This window comes from Phasianus colchicus, chromosome 1 (genome assembly GCF_987193195.1).
Source record: "Phasianus colchicus chromosome 1, bPhaCol1.hap1.1, whole genome shotgun sequence".
NCBI lineage: Eukaryota > Metazoa > Chordata > Aves > Galliformes > Phasianidae > Phasianus > Phasianus colchicus.
Window position 1 is genome coordinate 55,901,858 of NC_143436.1, and position 24,654 is coordinate 55,926,511.

Consider the following 24,654-nt stretch of genomic DNA (forward strand, 5'->3'; position numbering starts at 1 on the left):
TGACTTTTGAGGGAACTTAGATGATTTCCTCAGTGGTACTTAGAGAGAATGGATGCTTGACTTAGGACAATTCATCACTGCTCTCTGAGTCTCTCTGTGTTTCTGTGGTAGTCAATGTTTGGACAAACAGTAGAGTGATACTTTGATAAAAGGGACCATATGTGCAGCAGTGTAAATAGTTCTGCCCTCTCTAAACTCCAGTCCAGGGTGGAACTGTGTGCTAGTTCAGATCCTATGCAATCCCACTGAAGTCAGAAGTTGTCTGGGGGGAATAAGCTAAGGCAACATTTGAACTCTAGTTATTGTCATTTTTTCCTCATTCTTCCATGGGAATGGCCCAGTCTCCTGCAGCTTTTGCAATAGTGACAGCAGCCACTGTTTCCCTTTGTTCTTTTATTTTTATTTCTCCTAAGTATTGAGATTGTTGTTGTGTGTGTGTGTTTTTCCTTCCCTCTTCATTCTGATTCATTACTCCCACACTGTGTAATATATCCATATAAATGGACAGAGACATTACAGGGACTGGCTATCACCTCCATAGCAACAATAGCATCACACACACAAAAAAAACAACAATACAAAAATAGCAAAAGATCATTTTCCATAGCCAGTATTTCCAAGAATGATCTCAATTTTCATAGAACAAGGTTTATAAAAATTGTTAACACGCTAGGGCTATGTCTGAGCAAAAATAACCATTTCTATAAGGTGTTTTTTTTGTTTTGTTTTGTTTTTTGTTTTGTTTTGTTTTGTTTTTGCCATCCTGTTACTACTTGTTAGTTTTGTACTAGTTTTTAGACTATCACCTATGCTCGAGGGTTATGCTTTAGGTATTTAATCAGTGAGGTGGGACATACTACACAGCTCTCACTTTCCAGGAGAGAAGTCTACAGGAAGCTGAGAAGCCTCTACCCTACTCATGCCTGTACACAATACCTGGATGCTTTCCAACAGCTGGAGAAACACTGTGGCTACCAAGAAGACAACATACCTCAACTTCAGGACGTGTCCAGATTTCTAAAAGGCCAGTCATTTTGAACCATGACTTGTTCTATGGTTTCCTGGATATTTGGTGGTAGCTGGAAAGCTGCATGGAAGAAAAGGATCTGGGGGTGTTAGCTAACTGCCTGCTGAACATGAGCCAGCAGTATGCCCAGGTGGCCAAAAAGGCCAATGGCATTCTGGCTCATGTTAGAAATAGTGTAGTCAGCAGGATGAGGGAGATGTTCATCCCTCTGTACTCAGCACTGGTGAGGACACACCTTGAGTACTATGTTCAGTTTTGGGTCCCTCGTGGCAAGAAAAACATTGAGGCCCTGAATTATGTCCAGAGAAAGGAAAAGGAACTGTATAGAGTCTGGAGCACAAGGATATGAGGAGCAGCTGAGGTTGTTCAGTCTAGAGAAGAGGAAGCTCAGGGGAGACCTTTGCACTCTCTACAAAGACCTGAAAGGAAGGATCAGCCTCTTCTTCCAGGTAACAATGATGGAACAAGAGAGAATAGCCTTAAGTTGCATCAGAGGAGGTTCCGGTTGGATATTAGGAACAGTTTCTTCTCACAAAGTGTGGTGCTGCACTGGCGCAGGCTGCCCAGGGAGGAATCATTGAATCTGGAGGTTTCCAAGAAAAGCATGAATATGGCATATTAGGGACATGGTTAGCAGGCATGGTGCTGATGCGTTGGTGGCTTAGAAGATGGACTTGATGATCTTAGAAGAAAGGGAGCCTGCAGTACTATTATTAAGCCACAGGATGAATACATTCTCTTGTTCAATCAGATGTGTCAGTCAGCTGATTTACCACTGCTATCAAAAATTAACTAAAGAAAGGTTGTCTTTGAAAAATCCTTGTTCATCCTGAGTGACAAGAAGACGTACCAGAAAGTATAGGACAGCTGCTCACTATGCCAAAACAAATAAATAAAAGCTTTGGCTTAACTTTACATAAATTCCATTTAAATCTAGTACTCAAGGAATAAAGTGACCTGTTCCATGTATCAGTAGATGAAGATGGTAAACTTAGTTAAGATTTCTGTGCCTGAATATGTTTCCAAGACACTGCCAATTTTAGTAAAGTTATATTGTCTGATTATAAACACATTATTGCACTTTTAGTGTAAGTGAGTGGAGGGTTGGCTTATGAATTGCATCTCTCATAAACATGCCAGCACAATCACAACCAGTAGTAGGAATTTTCATGTGTATTATGTATTCTCTTCTGTATTTTCTCACTTATTTTTCCTCTATTCAGCTATCTGTTTCTTCCCTCGGCTTATAAATATTTTTCTCATGAAGTAGTTTATCTCATCTTCTTTCATTTGCACAGTAGTTGACAGCAGAGAGCTACAGAAATCATGATTACCATGGATATTCAATACTCTGTAACTGAATCAGCTGACTACAAAGTGAGAGAGTTTAGGACAACATAATATCCTGTCATAGCACTATTACTCTTGCTCATGTTGTTGACAGGATTTGATTGCATGGAGTCTGGTCCTATTCAGTTATTTTGCAGGCTCTCATTCTAAAATTTCTGCATGCTTTGCAAAACAAAAAACAAAAAACAAAAAAACAAACAACAGCAACAACAAAAAAAACAGTAAAAATGGTCATTCTAAAAAATCTTCTAGTAAAATTTGAGATAATATTCACAGGGAGTTTAAGCTTAACTACTTCAAAAAGAGCATGGCTAGTGTAAGCTAACCGTCCAAATTACTTATCTGACTGGGAATGAGAACCAGGCATGACATTTTATTCCATCCTGGCATGGTTGTCCAAGGAAAATGGAAAGAATGGCTCTCTGGAGTGCTGGTCCTACTTTCCTTAAGATGTAGATAAAATCTACTGTTTAGCCTTAAGATGTTATGAAACATTAAGCAGAGACAGAATAGAGTTGGTAGAATGTATTATGTTTACAGAAAAAGACATTTAAGAATCAGTAAGATATTTTGGATGCTTGGGGGCTTTGAATTGATATTCTCTTTATTTTTAATGACTAATACGATTGTTTCACTATGCAGAAAATTTGTAGGATTGCATTAAGATTGACATTATTGCAAGATTTCTTTGCAACAAATTCTGTATGAGTCAGAAGCATCTGTAATACTTATAAAAGCTATGTTAAAGACAACCTTGTGCCAGTCATCCACTGGGTGAAGGATATGATTTATAAGGAGTTATTCTTATTTATTATTAATTTGGTTGGCTTTTACCAACATTTTTAGGCAATGACAAAATTTTTGCCCCTGCAACTCATGAATCAACAGCTTAGGCTCTTTCCTGTGCTATGGATGTGCAGTGTTCCACCAACCAAACCTCAGCTAACCCCTCTGCCATTAGGTCTCCCAAAGTTCCTTGGCATGCTATGGAGGAATTTCACTTGCTACACCCTGTGTAAATATGCATCATGCTGTTCGTCCTGTCACTGGTTAGCTCTGGTTGAGCTCTGAACTCTTCCAGTTTGGACACAAATCCCAGCACATATCTATACTGAAAAGTGCCTGTAATGACTGGACCATTCTTTAGCATATGTGATGATAAGCCTTTGTCTAATAAACTATGGAGATGCAGAGAGAGGGAGGAATATCCTGGATTATCATGTTATAGCCAGCCTAGAAAGCCAGATGAAATTCCATCTTGTCTTTTACACAGCAGTGTCTGTGAACACTGCCAAGCAATTCCTTTTCAATTTAATACAAGTAGAACTACAAGATCTGTCTAGTGTTACCTACTCTGGTAATGAGGTTGGTTTATACACAAATGGACCCTACATCATGAGTATTTCATGATTACTTAAAGTGAATTTAAAGGATTAAACAGGTGACAGATTAACACAATAAGTTTTTTTCTAAAAGATTAATTAGATGAACCTAGGTACTTCTTTCTTTCTAGGAAAGATGTTTGGATTTCATTGTCATCTGCAGCTGGAAGAAATTATAGGCAGTGAACTGGCTCAGGCAAGCTCACACTACAATGTGCAGTACTGTATGCACAAATTTTTCTAGGCCAAAATTTAAGCCTTATGGATCACTTTAAGTCAACTGCTCAAGATCTTCTCTTCATCTGTTTTTGACTTCAGAGACCTTTGGACAGCAAGTCCAATCAGTCAAGTCTTCAGTTCTCTACTGATTGCTGGTTTTATTGTGCAGTGATGAAATGAAAGTTCAGATTTTGCAGATAATACCTTCAGCAGATAACTTTCTTCTATGGCTTTGGTAGGCAACTTGCCAAGCCTGTTCCATCAACAGACTGTCTGATTCACTGGCCTATTTTTAAAAAAGAATCCCAGGAAACACAAGTTTTAATTTTCATTTCCTTTCAGCTCCTCTAACATGGATTCTAAAACAATATGAATTTCCCTAGACCTTCTCATAGTCTTCCAGAATTGATTCACTTTAAAGCTTAGTACTGGTCTGATTATTTTTCAGATGGTTCAGACTCAGAATTTAGACCCAAAATTACCAGATCTGAGCTCTTCATGTTCTTCCTGATTAGCCCAATATGGTATCAGCAGTAAGGGAGTCCCCCTTGTTGTTTCAGCTACTGGCCAGTCCATATGGAGACACAGCTGATACTCTGTCTATTCCCCATAACACCCTGCTTTCCTAATGGAGAAGGGAAGAGAACAGGAAGATTTTTGCAACTACTTTCAGTTACCTGATTAATTCTGATACCTTTGGTCAGCTTGTAGATAGACATAATCTCCATAGATTTTTTTGTTGTTGTTCAGCTTTTTTGCCTTTTGTACTCATTACTTTGAATTTGGGCAAGCAATAGAAGATGAGCATGGTAAACTCTAACTATCCCCTCATACTGTCAGGTAGAAGGATTCTTTCTGTTCATGCTTTTTGTCCTGAATAGTTTCACATCCTTTGCCATTTCTATTTCTTCCAGTAAGGCTTGTTTTCTCTCTTTGTCTTTGTCTTTGTCTTTGTCTTTGTCTTTGTCTTTGTCTTTGTCTTTGTCTTTGTCTTTGTCTTTGTCTTTGTCTTTGTCTTTGTCTTTCTCTTTCTCTTTGTCTTTCTCTTTCTCTTTGTCTTTCTCTTTCTCTTTGTCTTTCTCTTTCTCTTTCTTTCTCTTTCTTTTTCTCTTTCTTTCTCTTTCTCTTTCTCCTCTTTCTCTTTGTCTCTCTTTTTCTCTCTTTCTTCTTTTCTTTCTTCCTTTTTTTCTTTCCTTTTTTTTTTTTTTTTTTTTTTTTTAAATGAGAAAAATACTAATAGGCAGAAAGAGCCAGACAAAAAATGCTGGAATAAAGATTAAAAAACAAAACAAATCTTGTAAACAGTTTGGTTTCTGGGTGGGATTTTTTTGTTTGTTCATTTACATTAAAAAATTATGTTCTGGGCTTCATGACACAATAGGATATGGATAGGAAAGGGAGAAAAAAGCAATTTCTGATTTTTTAATATAGTTTTATGCTTTAAAGCAAATGAAATGTCATTTATGGAAGCTGAGAATGCAACACAGATTTTGAATATAGAACTTCAAAAAGATTGCCATTGGCTCTCTTTAAAAGCAGTGTTTTTCAGTTTTCTTAGCTTTGTAGACCACCAACCATGTTTCCCATGGAAATGAAGATTATGTGTTCTGTTAACCACAGTACTGATTATTTTGCTAGCTGTTCTCACAGACCTTCCATAGGAATACAGGGTACCCAGAGATAAGACTGATAGCACAAGTTAAAAACCAAGTGCAAGTGCTACATTCTTGTAGCACTTTCCTACAGACACATGGAAAACAAAATGTATATGGTCACATCACTAGGAAGGTATTTAGTTAGTTCTAGGCAACTATGATGGTGAAAAACTCAGAAGGAAAAATAGCTGAGAATAGCTAATGAAAACTCTGACATTAAATGGCTAAGGGCCAAATTTCAACATCCTCATCTCTAGCATGGACCTATTTGTTCTTTCTCCTGAGTGCTCACATTCCAATGAAGTGCAGACTGAAAGCTAAAACTGACAGCGAGACTTTCCAGTGCTGATATAAATAATACATTAGAAACTGACAAACTGAAATGAAGTTGGGTAGCGCGTGGGGTGTTTTGAACTAGATGCACTGACAAGCAGAAGAATTGCCTAGAGTGGGTCATATTCACAGTTCACATACTTCTGTTCTCAACAGCATGAAGTACCAGAGATTTTAGAGTGGGGAATAAGAAATTCTGCAGGAGAGGCTTACACAGCAACCAAGCCTCCAAGTAGAGCAAAGTTCTCTTAGGCAAGTGCATTGTTGGGAGTTTTCCCTTAACAAATTCCTGTTTATCATCTTTTACACATGCTATATAGCAAATGAGAGAGAATCCAAGGATGAGGAAACTAGCTAGGGATTGAAAATGCAGGTTCTATCCCCTGCTTGATCATAGGGACCATGTGTGATCTAAGACATATCACTGACATATGGGACATAGTAGATAAATGTGTGCAAATGTGATAGAAATTTAAGCTGGATTGAGCAGGATTTCTGTGACTAAATGTAGGATGAGCAGTCTGATAGTTTTATATTACAGTAGTTGGACCCACAAAAGCATTGGAACATTTAGATGTTCAAAAGTCAGCATGTTCCTACAATCCTTAGGTGGAGGAAGATACTGCAGCAGAGTATTAAGGCCCGCTGAAACTGCTTACCTGAAGTGAGTGTGTCATTCAATTAACTGTGGGAAGTCCTAAATTCTGTCTCACTTTCTTTTGCAGAAACAACAGGTTTCCAGCTGAGACCAGCAGCAGGACTGTTGTCTGCTCGTGACTTCCTTGCCAGCCTGGCATTTCGTGTCTTTCAGTGCACACAGTATATAAGGCATTTCTCTTCACCTACACATTCCCCAGAACCGTAAGTATGATAACCCGGCACAATCCCATCCATCTGAATGGAAATGATTCCTTTGGGAATAATTCTGAGCTCTATCCAGTAGTCCATGAATTAAATAGTTTGAGAAAGTGGTAGCTGAAGATTTAGAAGGGGAAGTCAAGCATGCAAGGGTGTGGGTTTCTTTCTCTTTTGCAAAGTTCTCTGAAGAAGGAAAAGACTGGAGAATATCTGGTTTAATCTTTTCATCCTGCCTTCATTTGCCATCTGCTGAGGTTTGATTCCCTGCTGTGAAACTCTCCCAGTAACTGCTGGCCAGACAACAGCAATTACATTTCATGAGAAATTACAAGTTCACAGATGTTTTTGTTGTATGCTGGGACAAAATAGGGTCTTTTCAAAGATGTTGTGACATAGGGCACTATTGCCCATGCCATCTCAAGTGAGACAATAGCCAGTGTAGTGGGGGGTAGCTGGCACCCCAAAGCAGAAGGGAATGCTTTGCCATATTCTCTGCAAAGCCAGACCAGGTATGGAAGCACTTACTGTGGATTAATTAAAACAGTTAAAACCCTCACACTAGATCCCTATGGCAGTTTTAGATCACACATGGTCCCTGTGATCAAGCAGGGGATAGAACCTGCATTTTCAGTCCCTAGCTAGTTTCCTCATCCTTGGATTCTCTCTCATTTGCTGTATAGCATGTGTAAAAGATGATAAACAGGAATTTGTTAAGGGAAAACTCCCAACAATGCACTTGCCTAAGAGCACCCTGCTCTACTTGGAGGCTTGGTTGCTGTGTAAGCCTCTCCTGCAGTAAAGTCTTCACAGGATGTTCACACAGAAAAGGGGAAAACAACAACAACAACAAAAACAATCTCCCCTTTGTTAAATATGAAGGTCACTTGTTTTCCAGAGATTGCTGCCATGAACTGCTGGGTCATGTTCCCATGCTAGTCAACAAGGAGTTTGCCCAGTTCTCACAGGTAAGAAGCTTGTTCTGCTGGCTGTTTAACAAACTGCTCTGCAAGGCGGGCCAGACATGCCTTTAAGGCATGCAGCTTACCGTGCTTGAAATGCTATTGAAAAATTTGGTTGTGTCTGACTCTACCTCCAGCAGCAGTGGGCTAGCAGTGCTGCAGGAGATACACACTCCAAGGGAGTGGTAGCACCACCCCCCGCGGACATCTTGTAAAAGGAAGGGCAAGCAACGTTGTGGGATTTCTCTGTGGGAGGGCTGTGTCAGCCTACAGCAGGATGCTGGTTGAGCCCTTGTGGTGCTGCTTGTTTGAGCCGTGCGGGCTGCACTATTCCCCTGGCTTCCTGTCTCACGCCAAATAAACCCAGCCACCAACAGCCACTGAGCCCCTAGGCTGACTCTGTCTCCAAATGTACATTTTTATCTCACATGATACTTTAATTTTGGCCATCACCATGTCATTCATTTGAGATGTTTTTTCTTTTTACAACTCACTAGATTCTCACAGCATTGCTCATACTGGTGAGGAGGCTCCAAAAAGCAAACAGAGCTTCTTTGTACAATAAGATTCTATTTAGAATGAGCAGTCAGTGTCAGACTCAAGTGAACTCAATGACCTAGTATAATTAAAGGCCTCAGAACTGTAGCAGGGGGAAGGAAATAATTCATATTCTAGGCTTATCTGTTAGGGGCCACTGTGAAAACAGGCAATAAGTGCAGAAGGTTAAATTATGTACATCCCTGTATGAATATCTGAAAAAGAAAGCCAGGTCACCTTACAGACCATGGTCTTCAATTGTATCAATGTAGATACATGCCGATTTGGTCGTAAGTCTTGTTTATTAGGAGATTCAGTGTAATGGTTCTTAAAATATCCTAAGGTCTGTTCTTTCTGGAAGAGCTCTTCAATTCAGTTCAATGCTAGAACTGAAGACACCATAGAAATATGAGAAGCACTTACAAAACTTTCAGCTTTATCCTTTCCCCATCTACAATACTGATTATGCAACATGGGATAACGTTAAACAAATTTTCACATTTTTCATTTCACATTTTCACAAAGCATCTTCACAGATGGCATTCACCCCATGAATCTATTTATTTATTTTTATTACATTCAATCTAAAAAGATGAATGAGGGATAATAAACAGTTCGGTTTGTTTGATGTATTATACATTTCCCAGGATAGCCAAAAGGAGACACCTACAGATTTTTATTGTGGAAATAGGAGTTAACAGGGAGCACAGTTGTGACTAAACAGCATTGCCCCTGCATGGATCTGACACCTTCATAAGGGCTTTCAAAAAGAGAATGAGAGACAGAAAGGTAATGGCAGAGATAAAACTCACCTTGCAGTCCTTACATATCATGCCTTCCTATAAATCTGTGCCTGGGATACAGCATTAAGCTGAGAGACAGTTAACTTTACACAGAGAACTCTGAGGATTAAACACTCATCTAATGTGGCTCCCAGTGGTATGTAGCTGGGGGCCAGGGAGAGGTAGGCATCCTGGAAGCCATGGAAGGTCATTTTGGGTGACAAAAACAATGGATAGTTCATGCTATTCATACTAGAAATGATGTGGTCCTCCCCCTTCCCCTCTTTCTCTCCCTTGGGCTGAATAATCACGCTAGTGTAACACTGCCTGTTTGCCTACTTGCTTTAGGATATTGGACTGGCTTCTCTTGGATCATCTGAAGCAGAGATTGAGAAACTGTCCGCAGTAAGTACAGGCAGCAGTTTAATATCACAGGCAAAACCAAAAGGCTCGCTGCATATCCCTCACTGTTCAGGGAAGACTCTTCTCTAATGTCACAGTTTAAGCATGCATAAGTGAGAGCATCAGCAGAACTTTTTTTTTTTTTTTTTTTTTTTTCCACAGCAACAGGTTAGGAAGGTGCTGGAACAGAAGCTGGAGCTCCTCTGGAGGAGCCCAGAAGCATGTGATCCCACTTATAGGAAATGCTTACACTTTTTGCTGCGATAAGAATGTGCTCCTGAATCTCAGCCTCTACTCTCTGTTCCAGTCACAGGAGGGTCCCAATTCTCTTTATAGATTCACCTTGTAGACTGGATACTCAATATGATTCCTGCAATTTCTCCTACACAGAGAGGCTCAGGGCACCATCAGAATGCAGGGCACCCGATATTCTCTCTCACAAAATTTGTGAGCAATCTGAGAGCAGATACTGACACTTGGTTCTGAATCACTAGTCTTCATACATCTGTGAAAACAACTCATGCAACCCCTGGCTGCCATCTTAACTTAGTCTGAAAGAGGACTGGAGAACAGATGGTTTTTTTCTGATAATGGCAGCCATTTCCCACTCTTGATTATATATTTTCAGTTTTATTCTCACCCACCAGGATGAGGATCTGCAGGAAGTGGGGTAGATGAGAGGAGATGGTCACACCTGAAATTCCTCAATCAGTGCACTGGCCCACTCCTGCCAAAGTGGAATGAGGCACAGTTTGAATGAGATTATGACTCACCTAAAATCTATTTGTAGGCATATGTATGTTACTCCTTTCTTAGACTGGAGAGGATGTAATAAGATTAAGATTCATCTTTTGATTAGTGCTAAGAATGATCTGTGCCAGGAAGATATTTTATGGTATTTCCCAGGTCTTGGTGAGATTGGGTGAAGGCCAGTATCTTACACAGCATTCCTCTGCAAATGTCCCTCTCTGACTCTGGACAGAATAGGGTAATGTTAGCAGATACGTTCTAGATCTAAAATTTTCACAGTATCATTTGGGGTTTTGGGAGATAGAATGATAGGACCTTTTTAAAAGAGCTTCCTGCTGTTAAGAATTTGTGAGAATACTGCTGATTAAGTGCCATTCAGATATCCTGAATAGTAAACATATTCTGGATTAGCCTCTCAACCTTCAAATTTTTTAAAAGTTAGGCATCTAGCCCAGGCTTATTTTTAAGGTTTCTTCACCAGAAAATGAACCTAGAGAAGAATGTTTAATGGATTTTCTATCCTGACAAAAATGTCTACCCTAAATTCTTGTTTCTCTCTGGAAGTCCCTATCACACTCCATTGATTATAATAACATAACTAGCCTAGGTGTTAAAACAATATCTAAGCTTTCTAAAAGTTTATTAGAAGCCACAAAGCTATATTTTTTGAATGTCTTGTATTTTCCATGTTTTGCACAACACCTACCTAGTATCTCAGGGGTCAGGCTGTGTCCAGAATTGTTCCTTCAACATCCATTTCCTCACACAATAAAATAAGGGAAGAGCTGACAGGTTGGCAGAGCCACAAGTAGTTTTTATCACACCACTCTCCAGCATGTAAAGGAAGTATGATCCTAATCATGCTTTATTGCAAGAAAATCCCAGAAAGATGTACCTTTATTTTCTATTGCAGCAAGATAAATTTAAAATTGGTATTATCTTAATGGGTACATTGCTGCTAAAGAATAAGTCATCCTTCAGTTCTTTTTAATGATATCATATAGATCTAAGAGAAGGGAAACTGCCCTGTCAAGGACTTTTCTAAGTGTCTTGAACCCTTGGTTTAGCCATCCTTCTGGGTACTATCACAATTTGCCAGTTTTCACTGACTACAATGCAAGTCAATTTTACTTATTAAAATCTATTTAAGAATAGCTACAGTTATCAGGTTTTGTCCTTTTTGAGGAGTGAGAATAGGAAGGATGTCAGGTTTTGAAAAATATGCATTGTAATTTCTGCATTTTATACACTGGAGTGAAAAAATAATTTTCTTAAAACGTATAGTTGTAAAATTTGAAGAAACAAAAACATTAATGATTAAGAATAAAAGAAATTAGAAGGAAGGAAAAAAGAAAAATTTAAAAATGAAATGCCTGCTAAGACTACGATTTTCAGAAACTGTTCTCATTATCAGCTTTATTGGTTTACTGTGGAGTTTGGTCTCTGCAAGCAAAATGGATCCATCAAAGCTTACGGGGCAGGACTGCTTTCATCTTATGGGGAACTTATGGTATGTGTCATCTTCATGGTATCAAAAGACTTCTACAATACAGTTTTCTAAACTCAATGGTAAAAGCAAGATATTTCCTCACATAAGACAATATTCTTTAAGGTACTGATTTTTCTTTAGTGAAGAAATTCATTCTTCCTCACAAGAAGCTGCTGAGTAGAGGACAGACTACTGTTGGATTGTACAAGTTTTCAACCTTGAGAGATGATGAAATGTGATGAAAGTATACAACCTACAAAGTATCAGATTTGTTTATTATTATTTCTGTTCAGTAGTGATGCAACTAAACATAAAACTGATGTACTTTTCTTGACTACACACTAGAGGGCAATATTATGCCTATTATGAACTCAGCTGCACACGACCTTCATGCACGTATAAATCTGAAAGGCATTGACTGATGTGATCAAATGAAGTGCCAAAAAACTGTAAATAAGAAAAAACTGCAAATAGAAAATGCTTTAGAAATGTTACATTTCATAAATGTATTTCAGAACTACTTCTACCTTAAATTTTACGCAGATTAAAATTCGTGTACGCAGGCTGGATGCAGCTCTTCTTCAAGGAAAGAGAGACTGTATACCTATACAGAAAGCTTATCGGTTTCATCTCCTTTAGACAAACAGTTGGTAGGGGAGATATTCTCTTCTCCTCAGTTTCGCAGTACACTGAAGCAGATGATCTGTTTCTAAGTGCAAAAATTCTGGTGTCAGTAGTTCTCAGCTGCTTCAAGTTATGAAGATAGTGGGTGATTTTTGGCATTAGCAAGGACAAGAAGGGTTTTTAACAAAACTAAAAGGGAAGAAGGGGGACAAAGTACTCTTTTAATACTCTTTATAAACTAGAAATGAAAGTTTTCATGGGAAATACATAAAAGCAGACTATAGACATTTCTTTGTAAAAATAGACGCATCAGTCTGACACACAACTACATGATACATTCATGTGAAACCATGGTTTTGGATTAGTACATGTTGGACTACTAAGATGAATAACTTATAGTTTTAAATCAAATACAATTAGTTGTTAAACAGGATAATAAATGCCTCCAATACTTACATAGCTTTTGTGGTAATATGCACCACAAAACCTATATGCACAATATTACCTTCGCTTCTGTTTTCTTTTGATACAGTTGAGCATAAAAGTCATGCCAGAAACACCAGTCGTTGGTGGCTGGAATTGCATGTACCAGACTTGCACTTTCCTCCCTCACCAGATACCAGCCAAAGCACTCTTCTCTTCACTAGACACCAACCAACAAACTGTTCTGTTTTGTATTTAAGTAGTAGGCAAGCACTGCTTGTTCATAAAACTGCTCCGTGTAACACAAAAGTATAACTGCATCTCAGATTCCCTAACTGTAAGGTCGACTATAGAAGTGGTAACCATCCTTGATTAATAGGTGCTTGTTGTCATTACTTCGATTATCAGTATTTGAATGCTAACTTTGTTGGAAAAGCTTTTGATATAACTGGGTTCATTTGGGTCTTCATCCATCTTACTTCTGAAATTACATAAATGTGATGGCATTTGTGCTTAATAGGGAATGAAGAAGTATTCACTCAGAACCCTTTCCTGCTTATGTTTCACATAATAACCAAAACAGTGTGAAAATTGTTAAGCAATTGATAAGTTATTATGCTATATGCCATGTGCTGACCCAACGTGAGCTCAGGAGATGTTTTTCTGTGTAGCTTTTTGGACAGCAGATTAGTGGTTTCTGTGCACTTCACCATGAGCATCTGAAACTTCTGGTACACTAATTATATCTATGGCCTTAAGCCTTGAATTTTCCTTTTAAGGCAAACTGATTCACTTCATGGATTTTTATTCGGAACAAAATCGAATACATTCTTTTTCATCTAAAGAGGAGAAATATGTGTAATGCAATGCCTATTTCAGTAGAAATGCCCTTTTTTTGTTCTTTTTTTTTCTTTTTTTTTTTCTTTTTTTTTTTCTTTTTTTAAGAAATACAGTGGTGGCCAGATAGTTTTGAGTTTTGTTAGAGAAGATGAAGTAAAAAATGTTCCTTGCACATGGACCAGGAAGTAGTGAAGCTCATGGTGGCCTTCAGTTTCTTAAAGAGTTCATTTTGCAGCTTTAGAGTAGCTCTTGAAAAATCTCTAGATAAGTTTCACTCTTGCATGGGAGAAAGCCATTTGTCCATCCTGACAGTAATTTGCTATCCTTCCCAACACCACCCACTGATGCCCTCAGTATAAATGATAAGACACAGGCTTACCACTGGAATCCCCAGACTTAATATCATCTGGAGGCCCAGCATAAGTGAAACAGGTAGGCTCTCTGCTACTTGTATGACCAGGGAAACATACTGCTGGAGGGTGAAGAAGAGATTTTCTCATCACTGAAGGCTCCTGGACCACTTAAAGCAGGGTGATTTGGTCTCTGAGGACACAATAAAGACATGAGTTATTACGGCCAAATTGTTGGCTGTGAGAAGTTAACAACTAATCAGCTGGAAAGGGTGAGTACTGTTGCATCTAGCTAATTTTATGTGAGAATTCAGCATCAGCAAGGCATCTACAAACATCTCTGAAATGCAGTCTGGATTGACTCTCTTTGTGAGTATTAGTGTAACCCAAGGAATCGTGTCCTAACTATGAATTCTTCAAAATGTTTTCCTTTTCTCCGTAACACCCACTCTTACCAGTAGGAAGTCTATTTCAAGCATTTTCTATGTATGAGCTGATGTTGCCCAAACGATAACTTGGAGAAAGGCAGGTGATGAAAGGTAGAGGTGAAATGACACTTGCCTGGTACTTGCACTTGAATCCATGTTATCTAACAAATCATTTAATGACAGCAGCTAGGTATCAGAAAGGACAGGAAAACTATACCCAAATCTAAACTGAACAGTTGTAATGGGTCTGACTGCTGGCCAACCTTGCCTCTTCTGAACTGTAAGAATTCCTCCCCAATAGCTCTCAGTATTGCACTGTTTATTTCACTATACTCTGTCAGCTGTTCTGCATTATCCAAAATGCTTCTCCTGTTAACACTCAGCTGGACTCTGTCCTACATACTGTAAAATCTTATGGCTCATACCACACTTCTGGCAGCACTCAGTGCTACATATGCTTTTCTTGCAGCACAACAAGTACTTAACTTGTAGAGGCCTTTCAGGCCATCCGGTTTCAAGCAGAACTTCCACTAAAATCAATGGGATTTCATCTCTGCTTCAATACTGACAGCATAGCGGGACCCCTGTGAGGTTTTGAGTTTCTAAAATCTTTTCCCATTAGTCCCCTGGGTTTCTAAGATTATAAGAGCAGCCTTATGTTTGTGTATATCATCCATCTTAGACTGTATGAGTGCTCTCCAAGGTTTATTCTTCAATTACACGCTGCAAATGAAGAACAGGAAAAATGCCATCTTTTAGTGTTTTATATTCTTGATCTTTTTTTTTTTTTTTTTAAGTGTATACGAATTTCTGCACCAGTTCTGCAGCAAATTGGCCTACTGGTTGAGGCAGGCCTCCAATGGTGGAGAGTTCAGACTCAGTTCAGTGAAATATATAAAAATGTGCTTAAGGGGACTGTCTGAATAAAGTCTTGAAAAGCGTCACCCAGTCTTACCAGCTCTTTACAAGTACCATGGGAGCTGGCATTTGCCTTATGAAATAGTGAAAGGAGTCTTCTGAAGACTGTAGAAGCAGAGAAGAAGACAAGCAGGCAGCCAGCAAAAACGGACTGCTACAAAAAGACTGTCCCTAATCAGATGGGAGCCCTCTGTCCAGGCTGAGGATGTGAAGAAAGTTCTTGCTTTTGACAAGAGTTGACTTTTTTTTTTTTGTCAATATCAAGAACATTTCACTCAAGTGGACATTGCACTCCCTATCATGCTCCCTGGAGGCCAAACCAGCTTTACCCATATCTGTAGTGCAGTCCAAACGGCACTGGAACTAAGCTGGTTTTAAGCTTGCCTTGGGTTCAGAAAAACCTGAGCAGAACTTTTAGAAGAAACTCTGTGTGCTCCAAACACACACATGGAGTGCAGTGTACATTTATGTCTTGAGTGTTGGGAAAACTTGAAGAATGCTTAACTGGCATGGGAGCTGTGCTGAAAATGCCAAGAGCATCTCACTTATTCCTCAGTGCAGTAGGAAATGTGGACTTTGTAACATGGTCTGGGGAACTCAAAATAGTGCTGTGCAGTACCATGATTCTTCTGTGATACTGGTTTAAAACAGCAGCATGATACTGAGATAATTTTTTCTTTCTTTCTTTTTTTTTTTTTTTTTGTTAGACACTAATATTCTGGGGCATAGCATAGAGTTCCTCTTTCCTGTTTGAGAACATGACTATGGTACCAAATCATTACAATGCTGTAATAGGGGAAATCTCTCTATCTCTCATTCTGTTCAAACAGAACAAAACAGAACTTTTTATTCTTACTAACTGCTATTTACGAGAAACAACTTTCTGGTGAGAGAACAGGAATTGATACTACCTTTAACTATTGCACAACGAGTATTTCACAGCTCAGTAGGCAGTAATTCTTGCTGTGTACAATCATCTATTCTAACCTTTGTTATTTCTGTTAGAAGTATGCTTTATCAAACGAGCCAGAGTACAAGCCCTTTGATCCAGAAGTGACTGCAGTTCACCCCTATCAGGATCAAGCCTTCCAGCCTGTCTATTTCATAGCAGAAAATTTTGAAGATGCCAAGGCCAAACTCCAGTAAGTAATTTCACTGAAGGGGACACGCTAGCTTAAATCCTAATCGTAAGTACAGCTACCACTACTGTAATAACTGTGCTAGGCTATCTTATTGCTTGTTTCTGCACAGTGGTTTTCTTAGAGTGAAGATATACATGACAATGTTTAACTGAGAAAAGCTTCACAGGAAATCATAGCTATATATTCCTATGCCCTTAGCCATCCTTCATCTTACAGTGCCTCATCTTAGCAGCTTCTGAAGGCTGCCTCTGTATTATTCCAGACAAATGGGAAATCATGAAGAACTGACTTATCCAAGGTCATACGGAAAATTTATAGTAGGATCAGGAATTAACATGGATCAGCGGGGGCCTTAAAAACAAGATTGCCTTTCTCCTCTGATTATATCTGCACAAAAATGCAGACTCAGCATTCACAGGCAATCTAATTTCTATCAAGTAGCCGACTGCAACCTAAATAATATTATTTCACATTAGCTTAAGGTGTTTCTAAATGCAATTCTGTGACTGTGTTATGTAATAAGGGCTTTTGTTTTTTGCCTTTTTTGTTTTTGTTTTTTTTTAAAGGAAGCAGAGTTTAAATTCTGGGCCTCCATCTCCAACAGTTAGAACAACAAGACCAATTCTGGCTGGAGGCAGGAGGCTGGTTGTGGAGCTACTGGGAAGCATGCAGGAGTTGAAATGAGGAATTTATTAGGGGAGGAGATCTCGGGCCAGACTTCTTCCCAGCTTCCCCCACCTCCTGCCCTGAAGCGTTGTCTGCTGGGGTTATAGCAATAACAAATTAGGCTCCTCATCTTAAATCTGAGGGTTCAGATTTAGTTATTGTCTTGGCACTGTAAAAACACAGCTGAGAACTCACTGGCAGAAGAGAGACTTTCAAGAGCTTTTGACTTAGGCAGACCTGAAAAGAACTTAAAAGGACAAAGAATACACCATAGTCAGACTTAAAGCTTTTTCATATGTTTTTTTCAAGATAGTTGCTCAGCCAAAGCTCAAAATAACAGAAGACTCAAGAATCTGTCAGAACGGAAAACATAAGGCAACATCAGTACAGGGGGTTCCTATCAGCCTGTACTTAATGGAAACATTGTCAAAAATGGCAAGCAATCGTGGGTGTTGTTGGGTTTTGTTTTTTTTTTTTTCTTTCCATGCAGATGGCAAAATAGCCCAGGATGCCTAGTATGGATAGATTTTTAAGATTTTAAGCAGTAAGAGCTACTTCAGGTTATTTCTTGGAAGTGAAGGCAGCAGACATGCTGTGTTTCTGCATTCCTGTAGCTTGTGGTTGTAATAACTCTGAGCTGTGTTAACGTAGAGCTGTAAGAGCGCAGAAGGATCTGAGCCAGCCACACTGAAAAAGCAGGCAATGCAGATCTTCTGGGCTGCAAAACACTTCAGCTGCAGGGAGGATATACTGCACCAGAAAACCTTAAGGAGTGACAGTAAGGAAGATGTCACAGCAACCACAGTCAGCTTGAGAAATCTATGCCTACATACTGATAAACTAGGTCCTGCATGTAGTGAAATAGTTTTCGAACTAGCAAATCTGTCTTCTTTCCTCACAGAAACTATGCAATGAAGATCAAGAAGCCTTTTTCTCTGTGCTACGACCCATTCACCAACAGCATAGAGGTTCTGGATACACCACAGAAAGTCAAGAGGGAAGTCAGTCGACTGAAAGAGGACCTGAAAAACCTCTGCCTGTCCCTTGAAAACCTCTCCTAAAACTGCAGCAGTATTTCTCACCTGGCACTGATACATGTGTAGGCAGTTCCAGCATATGAAAATTTAGTGAAGTTGTAGCTGCATGCTAAAATCTTCATCCCACAAACAGCTCTGTCAAGCAAATCTTTTCACTGTAATTTAGGCTGCTGACTTAGCCACATTAATGAGTTCCTATTGAATATGCTTCAATGGCAAACAACACCAAATTACTCCAATTTCTGGTAGGTGATATGAGCTGCAGCTGTTTGTTGTGTATTTATCTCTTATTTTAAATGTAAGCTTTTTATTCACCTTTTGAAGTTATTTGTCACCTTGTGAAGTTATCTATCACAAAGTAGCACAGTAACTCTTCAGTCAAGAAGTCTCTTCTTTTTTAAATGACATGATCACAATCTTTTGGGCTGGCTACCTGCTTGCAATCCTTGCAGCTAGCTCATTTCTGCTAGCAATTATGATCAGCTATTGTGCTAATAAACTATGAATGGTTCTCTTACAATGTACAAATACAAGAGTTTATAAGACAGACCTTTTATTTCTTCTTGCCATTTATTTTTTCAACAGTCATCTTATTTAGTTCAAATGTGGATAAATAATTTTCTGTCATATTTAAGATCACAGAGTATGTGTACATTGACTAAAACAAGATAGAAAAGATAGAAACTCTGAGGACCGTGATACTCCGGCTCTATAGCATACCTGTACAATTTGAAAAAGAAATTAAGATTCCGGGGAATAAAAAGATGGATGTGGAGAAAAACCTTCAAAGAAGCCTACAAGAAAAGATGTCTCACTAATTTTTCATGGGATTCAGACAGTCCTGGACACCTTTAAACATCTTTGTGGTTGTTTTTTTTGTTTTGTTTTTTTGTTTTTTTTTGGCATTACAATGATTGCAGTAATAATCAAAATTACAAAGGTACTAAACATCACTACATTCTAAGATCAAATACCAGAAGCAATAAAGCTTTGACATGGATATAACATCAGGTATGTGCTGCAACTCATCTTGCCTCTCACTCTAGTCTCTTTCTCAGATATGCCTGAAATTTATTTACACTCTGTGAGTCACATTTCACAGAAACAATCCTTTAATTGTCCTTTCATTTCCATTTTCCACTGTTCACAAATAGAGACTAATTTAGGAAAAGAAGAGTAGGCTCATGCCTGGGAAGACTCCCTGTTTGTTTAGCAGTAATGTTGAAACAGGCTACAGGTGATGGCATAAACAGGAACTATATGGATCTCAGGGCTGACACTGGGTGATGTCAATGTAGATTTATCCTGTGCAGCTAAGAAACCTTGCTTGTATTTTCAGAAATGTATTTAGGTTAAGGCAGACAGCAAGCGTACAGTTTGCTCACTGCTATCCACTAACTGACAGCATACATGGCCTGAACTCTGATGTAAATGTGAGGTGATTTGGCTCTTGGAAAAGGAGTCATCAACTCTGCCTTAACTGGTCACCATGGAATAAAAGCATGTACACAGAAAGTTACAGCAGAGCAATTCACATGCTGTTATTTCATACAGAGCTTATCTCACTGTAATTTGTCAATGTGCCAGGCTCTACAGAAACTCTCTTGTTGGGACTGGGTTAATGGGATTTTGCCGCTTAAATCTTCATGTCCATAAGCACTTCAGAAAATTCTTTCATGGGCACTAACAGAGAATTCAAGATCTGTGAAGATGCTGCAGTGGCTCCATTTTATTAAAATGTGGTGATACCCAACAAATTTGGAAGTGCCTTGGAAAAACGGCTGTGGTCCCCTTTGTCTAAACAGCAGGAACATTTCAAGTTCTTTCTTTTTCATTGAAGTCCAGGATTTTTCTATTCTACTTCAGGAAAATATTTTTGTATTGTGAAGCCTATTTTGCTAGAGATTCAGACAGGAACTGGCTGAAGTTGGTTCCTTTGCTTTCGGTATATTTCTGCTGTGATGTATGATGATCTCTCAACATTCTTTTATGGATTTAATTCTACTTATCCTGCTTTTGCACACTTACAAATACCGTTTTTCTTCAGAGCAATGTTTGGTTACATATTGTAATAATTTATCTGTGTATTTGCTGCCAAATGGTACATAGGCAAAAATGCTTGATAGCTGACAACGGATTGTTTTAGAAATATTATTTTCATCAACCAGTTACGTTACATTTCAAATTGAAACGTGCACCACCTTTGTGTGCTTTCTTTTTTCTTTCTTTTTAAGTGGAAGATAATGCCAGAGCAAAAGAGCTAACAAAATATTTTCTATAGATGGATTCTGTAGGCCATAGGGTCTTTTTCATGTATTCCCTCTGAAACGGTTGAATGTGGATTTTATACTTGAGTTTGGCTATTGCTCAGAACAGACCTATATTTGGAAGAAATGAGAGACCTGACGGATTTGTTTTGCCCAAGGCCTCACACTTTCCTTGGAGGAACTCCAGGCCCGCCCACACATCCTTGCCTTTTCCAGTTCCTGTAGCAATGAGAGAAAAAGAAACCATTTGGAGCCAGATTCTCCAATCATTACACATGCTGAGTAGTACCTGATCTCTCAAATAATCCCAACAACAGTACTGAGCCTATTAAAGTGCTGTACGCAGAAAGTCAGAGCAGGATTATTAAAACCTCTATGGGTGTACTTACTTTTTTATTCTTTTAGTGATAGTCAGTCTGAATACATGGCTAGGGAAGGCTCCAGCACAGCTTAACGAAGGTTCAAAAGTAATGAATTTCACTACTTAAAATGTAAAGAAATAAAAATACGTTTTCCAAAGGAGACATCTTTCTTTCCTTACTAGGGCAAACCTTACCCCTGGATAACCATACTTAATGCTTTTGCCTAATTCCGTTCAAATTCTTCTCTTCTTATTCAGTGTAGTGACAAAACAAAAGCCTTCAGGGTTACATCCTTATGAGATACGCTGGTCAGGTTGCTCTTCCAACAGCCATTTTTTCATTTTCTCACAGAAGCCAAGAAGTACCTCATACTCTTGTCAGTCTAAGATGGGGGTGATGTGAGAGGTACTGATGAGGCTTCCCAATGAAAATAATGGCAGAGGAAAAAGCACCAACCAGTAAAAATATGTCTTTTTGTCAGTTTGCATTTCAGCAGTTTCACATTAATCTTGCACAAGAAGGCTCCAAAGCCAAGTAAAACACATCCTGTGACTTGAAACTGAACTGATGAACTCCCCATGGGTCCTTTGCTTATCCCGATAAACTTATTTTTCCTAGATGGAGTGCATTTAGAACAAAATAGTGTATGTTATTTAATCTGTATTGTGTTGTTGAGTTATACATGGGAGAGTTAGTAAATTCAGTTTGTGGGTTTGTTCGGGTTTTTTTGCCTAATCAAGTCTGACCTCTACCAATTTTGGTCCACTCTCAAGCCTCCAGCTGTTTCCCTGCTTCCCTGCAGATTTTCTAGGGATGCCAAGGGTACCACTGTGTAAGGAGAATACACAGTTATGCAATTTGGGGAATTTGGCAGGACAGGAAGAGGAAATTTAGGCAGGCCTCCCACCCACTCCCATGAGAAACAGTATTGTATTACAAGGCAGAACTGTCTTCCTCCGAAAGACCTTCTCAATCATTTCCCTCTGGCTCCCTTAACATTTCAACTTTTCTACTACCTGATGAACATAAAACCATACTTAACCAATTAGGGAAATCACAGAATCACAGAATCAATCAAACAAACATACAGAAGTCCTTCTCAGAAAGGAACCACTACATTTCACTCAGTCTCCCTTGCCTCTGCTTACTCATGAAGGAGGAGGAAAATAAACAAACAAATAATTAAAAAAAAAAGCAAAATTCCACAGAAATGATAGTGTAATCCTGAAGAAAGTTAAAACATGCTATTTTTCACTGTATAGCTATCACATGAAGATCATCTTACAGCAGTCACTGAAATGCCACAACTTACCCAGCAAATTGTGGCCATCAGTTAATCACAGACAGAAGTGTTCCATGACTGTTGGAGACAGAAAATAAAACTACTAAGAAAAACCCCCTTGTAGCCTTGCCTTACTGAAAAAACAGAAGGTTCTCTGGCGTCTGCTTCAGTAGATATTCTACTGCATGGAAAAATTCCAGCTGGCAAAGAAATAGAGGGTATAGACATACATCTCTTGTAATGTCACCCCACCACTAAACAGAAGTTGATGTGTAGGCTTTTAGATTTGCTTGGAGGACATTACTTTGCAGCATTCTCCAGCTGGTGCATGGTCAGAAGCTGGTAGAAAGGTTACTGTCTGTATCATATTATATATACATTAACTTTGGGTAATACTAGTGGCTAAGGCCCAAAGTGAAAGCAAATCTCTGGCAACCTCTCCCACCACAAGAATTCCTCAGGGGAAAGAAAGCCAAACTAGAAGATGAGTGTGGCTGACAACTGGGAGAGCAAAGGAACAGTAAATGGAAAGGACTGATATGTTTATTTTGCATGTGTTGTTTCATATATTTGAGGGAAAAAAATCCATTTAAAAGGGAGCCTTAGCATAAAGGAATAATGTTTGTATCTGCAAGAGTGTAGATAAGTTAATGTCACCTAAGAATATTCAACTGTGCTTGATGAGTGTTAGCCTTATCTAAGATATTTGCTTTCAAGATGTGGTACAAAGGTCAAAAAATAGAAAAGGGGTCTTTGGTTTTTGGAAAAGAGGGTTTTACATGTTATGTGAGAAAGTAGAAACAGCCAAGGAAGTAATGCTGCCTTACAAGACTCACGAACCCTAAATTTTGAATGAAGGCTACCTTAGAAGGGGAAAGAAAACACCGAAGTAGTGCCTCCTCTGCAGAAGACTGTAAATTTGTTATTGCTATAGTTTTATGCTAGGTACTGCTTTCCACCCTGTTTAACTATTTTTCTTTCCTCCCTTTATTCAAAATGTCGATTGCTGATTCCTTTGACTTATGCTTGAAAATGGGAAAAATTTTGTCACTGAACTCAATAAACATTACTATTACTTTCTCAGAGTTTTGGATGGTCCTTGAGCAAAAAAATAGGCCCTATTAAGCTTAAACTTGGCCCTTGCTGAAGAAAACTGACCTAGCAAAATGGTTACATTTGGCTAAAAGTGCTGATAGTTATCATCTGATGTATGCATAACAGATTTCTACTACTATCCACAATTAGTATTGTTTATCTTCAAGGCATATCTTTCACAAAATTATTCAGGGCAGATTTGAACATAAACTACTAACTATAAAACATAGCACATAATGCCTGTCAGGTAAAGTAGATTGAAAAAAACCTCTAGTCTGGAAGGGCAATACCAGAGTTGGACAGTTTGAAACAATTTTCTAACAATTACAAGGCTTACTTCTGCTGTTACTGAAGCCCTGGATATGCTTTTGACTTTGGTAAAGCCAGTTTGACTGATCCCAGTCATAAATTCTGAATCAATAGCAAAATTCCTATTGAACAGACTAATCATTAAAATGTGGAAATAAAAATAAAGGATCAATTTACAGTCATATTTCTCTGCTGCATTTATTACTCTCATATTTACTGACAGAGGGAGAAAAATCCCAAGCAATTATCATTACTATTGAAATATTCCTTGAAGTGGTAGACTGGCACATTTAAATTTTCTGGCATAAACAGACAATTAAAGTAAGTCACAGAAGAAAAATATCTATTAACTTGTTAATTAACAAATACTGTACTTCAAGAATATCTCACAAGACAAAACAGACAATCATCATTAGGTTTTGTACAAGTGTTAGAAACATTCTCAATAGAACTCATTAAAAAAAAAAGGCTGTTTTTAAGTATTTCCTGAATGAATCCCAAAACTGATGGGTTAGAAATGGAATGTGTGTTGGATGATGATATGAATTTTGTACAGTGTTTAAGTCTTGCACTTCAGACATTTCAGTTTTGTTCTTACACTTGTATTAGTTCACATTTCTTGGTTTAAATCTAAGTAAACAAAATGATTTCACTCAAATCTCGAGTCTCTAGTGTCCTACAAAGGGAGGCTTTGCAACCAAATCCAAATTTTAGCTCCATATATGAAATACTGTGTTAGCTATAGGGAGCTTGAGAAGGAAGAAGTTTCCTAAATAAAACTTGTCAGTTGTAATTTTTTAAAAATTACCAGTGTTCATCCCTGGAGAAGAAGCAAATCAGCATAACCAGCATGGGCTTGATTTTAGACAGCTTAGTATCCATATTGGGTACTAAGTTCATACACAGTTTAGTAATAATTTCACCCCATCACTGAAGTAATAATAAGTTTATGGTGATATAGCTTGCTTGGTATGTGGGCAAATCATCCAAGCCCATTTTCTTGTTATGCCATTACTTTCTGCAATGCTATTTTCCTTGCCTTAATGGAGTTCAAGAAAAACTTAAACAAACAACAATAACAAAATCAAAACAAAGAACTGAACAACAAAAAAAGAACAGCAGAAGAAAACTGACTTTCCTATTGCCTTGACATCTCTATTTGTACAGG

General features: G+C 38.5%; 1 protein-coding gene across 1 annotated transcript in view; it reads left to right on the forward strand.

Moving 5' to 3' along the window:
- The window catches only part of LOC116226760 (tyrosine 3-monooxygenase-like), a 28,555-nt gene extending 10,263 nt beyond the window's left edge, over positions 1–18,292 (forward strand). The window contains exons 6-12 of the mRNA XM_031589714.2: positions 879–1,024; positions 6,692–6,827; positions 7,720–7,789; positions 9,451–9,507; positions 11,669–11,764; positions 16,335–16,468; positions 18,036–18,292. Of these exons, the coding sequence (XP_031445574.2) occupies positions 879–1,024; positions 6,692–6,827; positions 7,720–7,789; positions 9,451–9,507; positions 11,669–11,764; positions 16,335–16,468; positions 18,036–18,195 (799 nt within the window). The 3' untranslated portion in view covers positions 18,196–18,292. The remainder of the gene's footprint in view (positions 1–878; positions 1,025–6,691; positions 6,828–7,719; positions 7,790–9,450; positions 9,508–11,668; positions 11,765–16,334; positions 16,469–18,035) is intronic.
- The last annotated feature ends 6,362 nt before the right edge of the window (positions 18,293–24,654 follow it).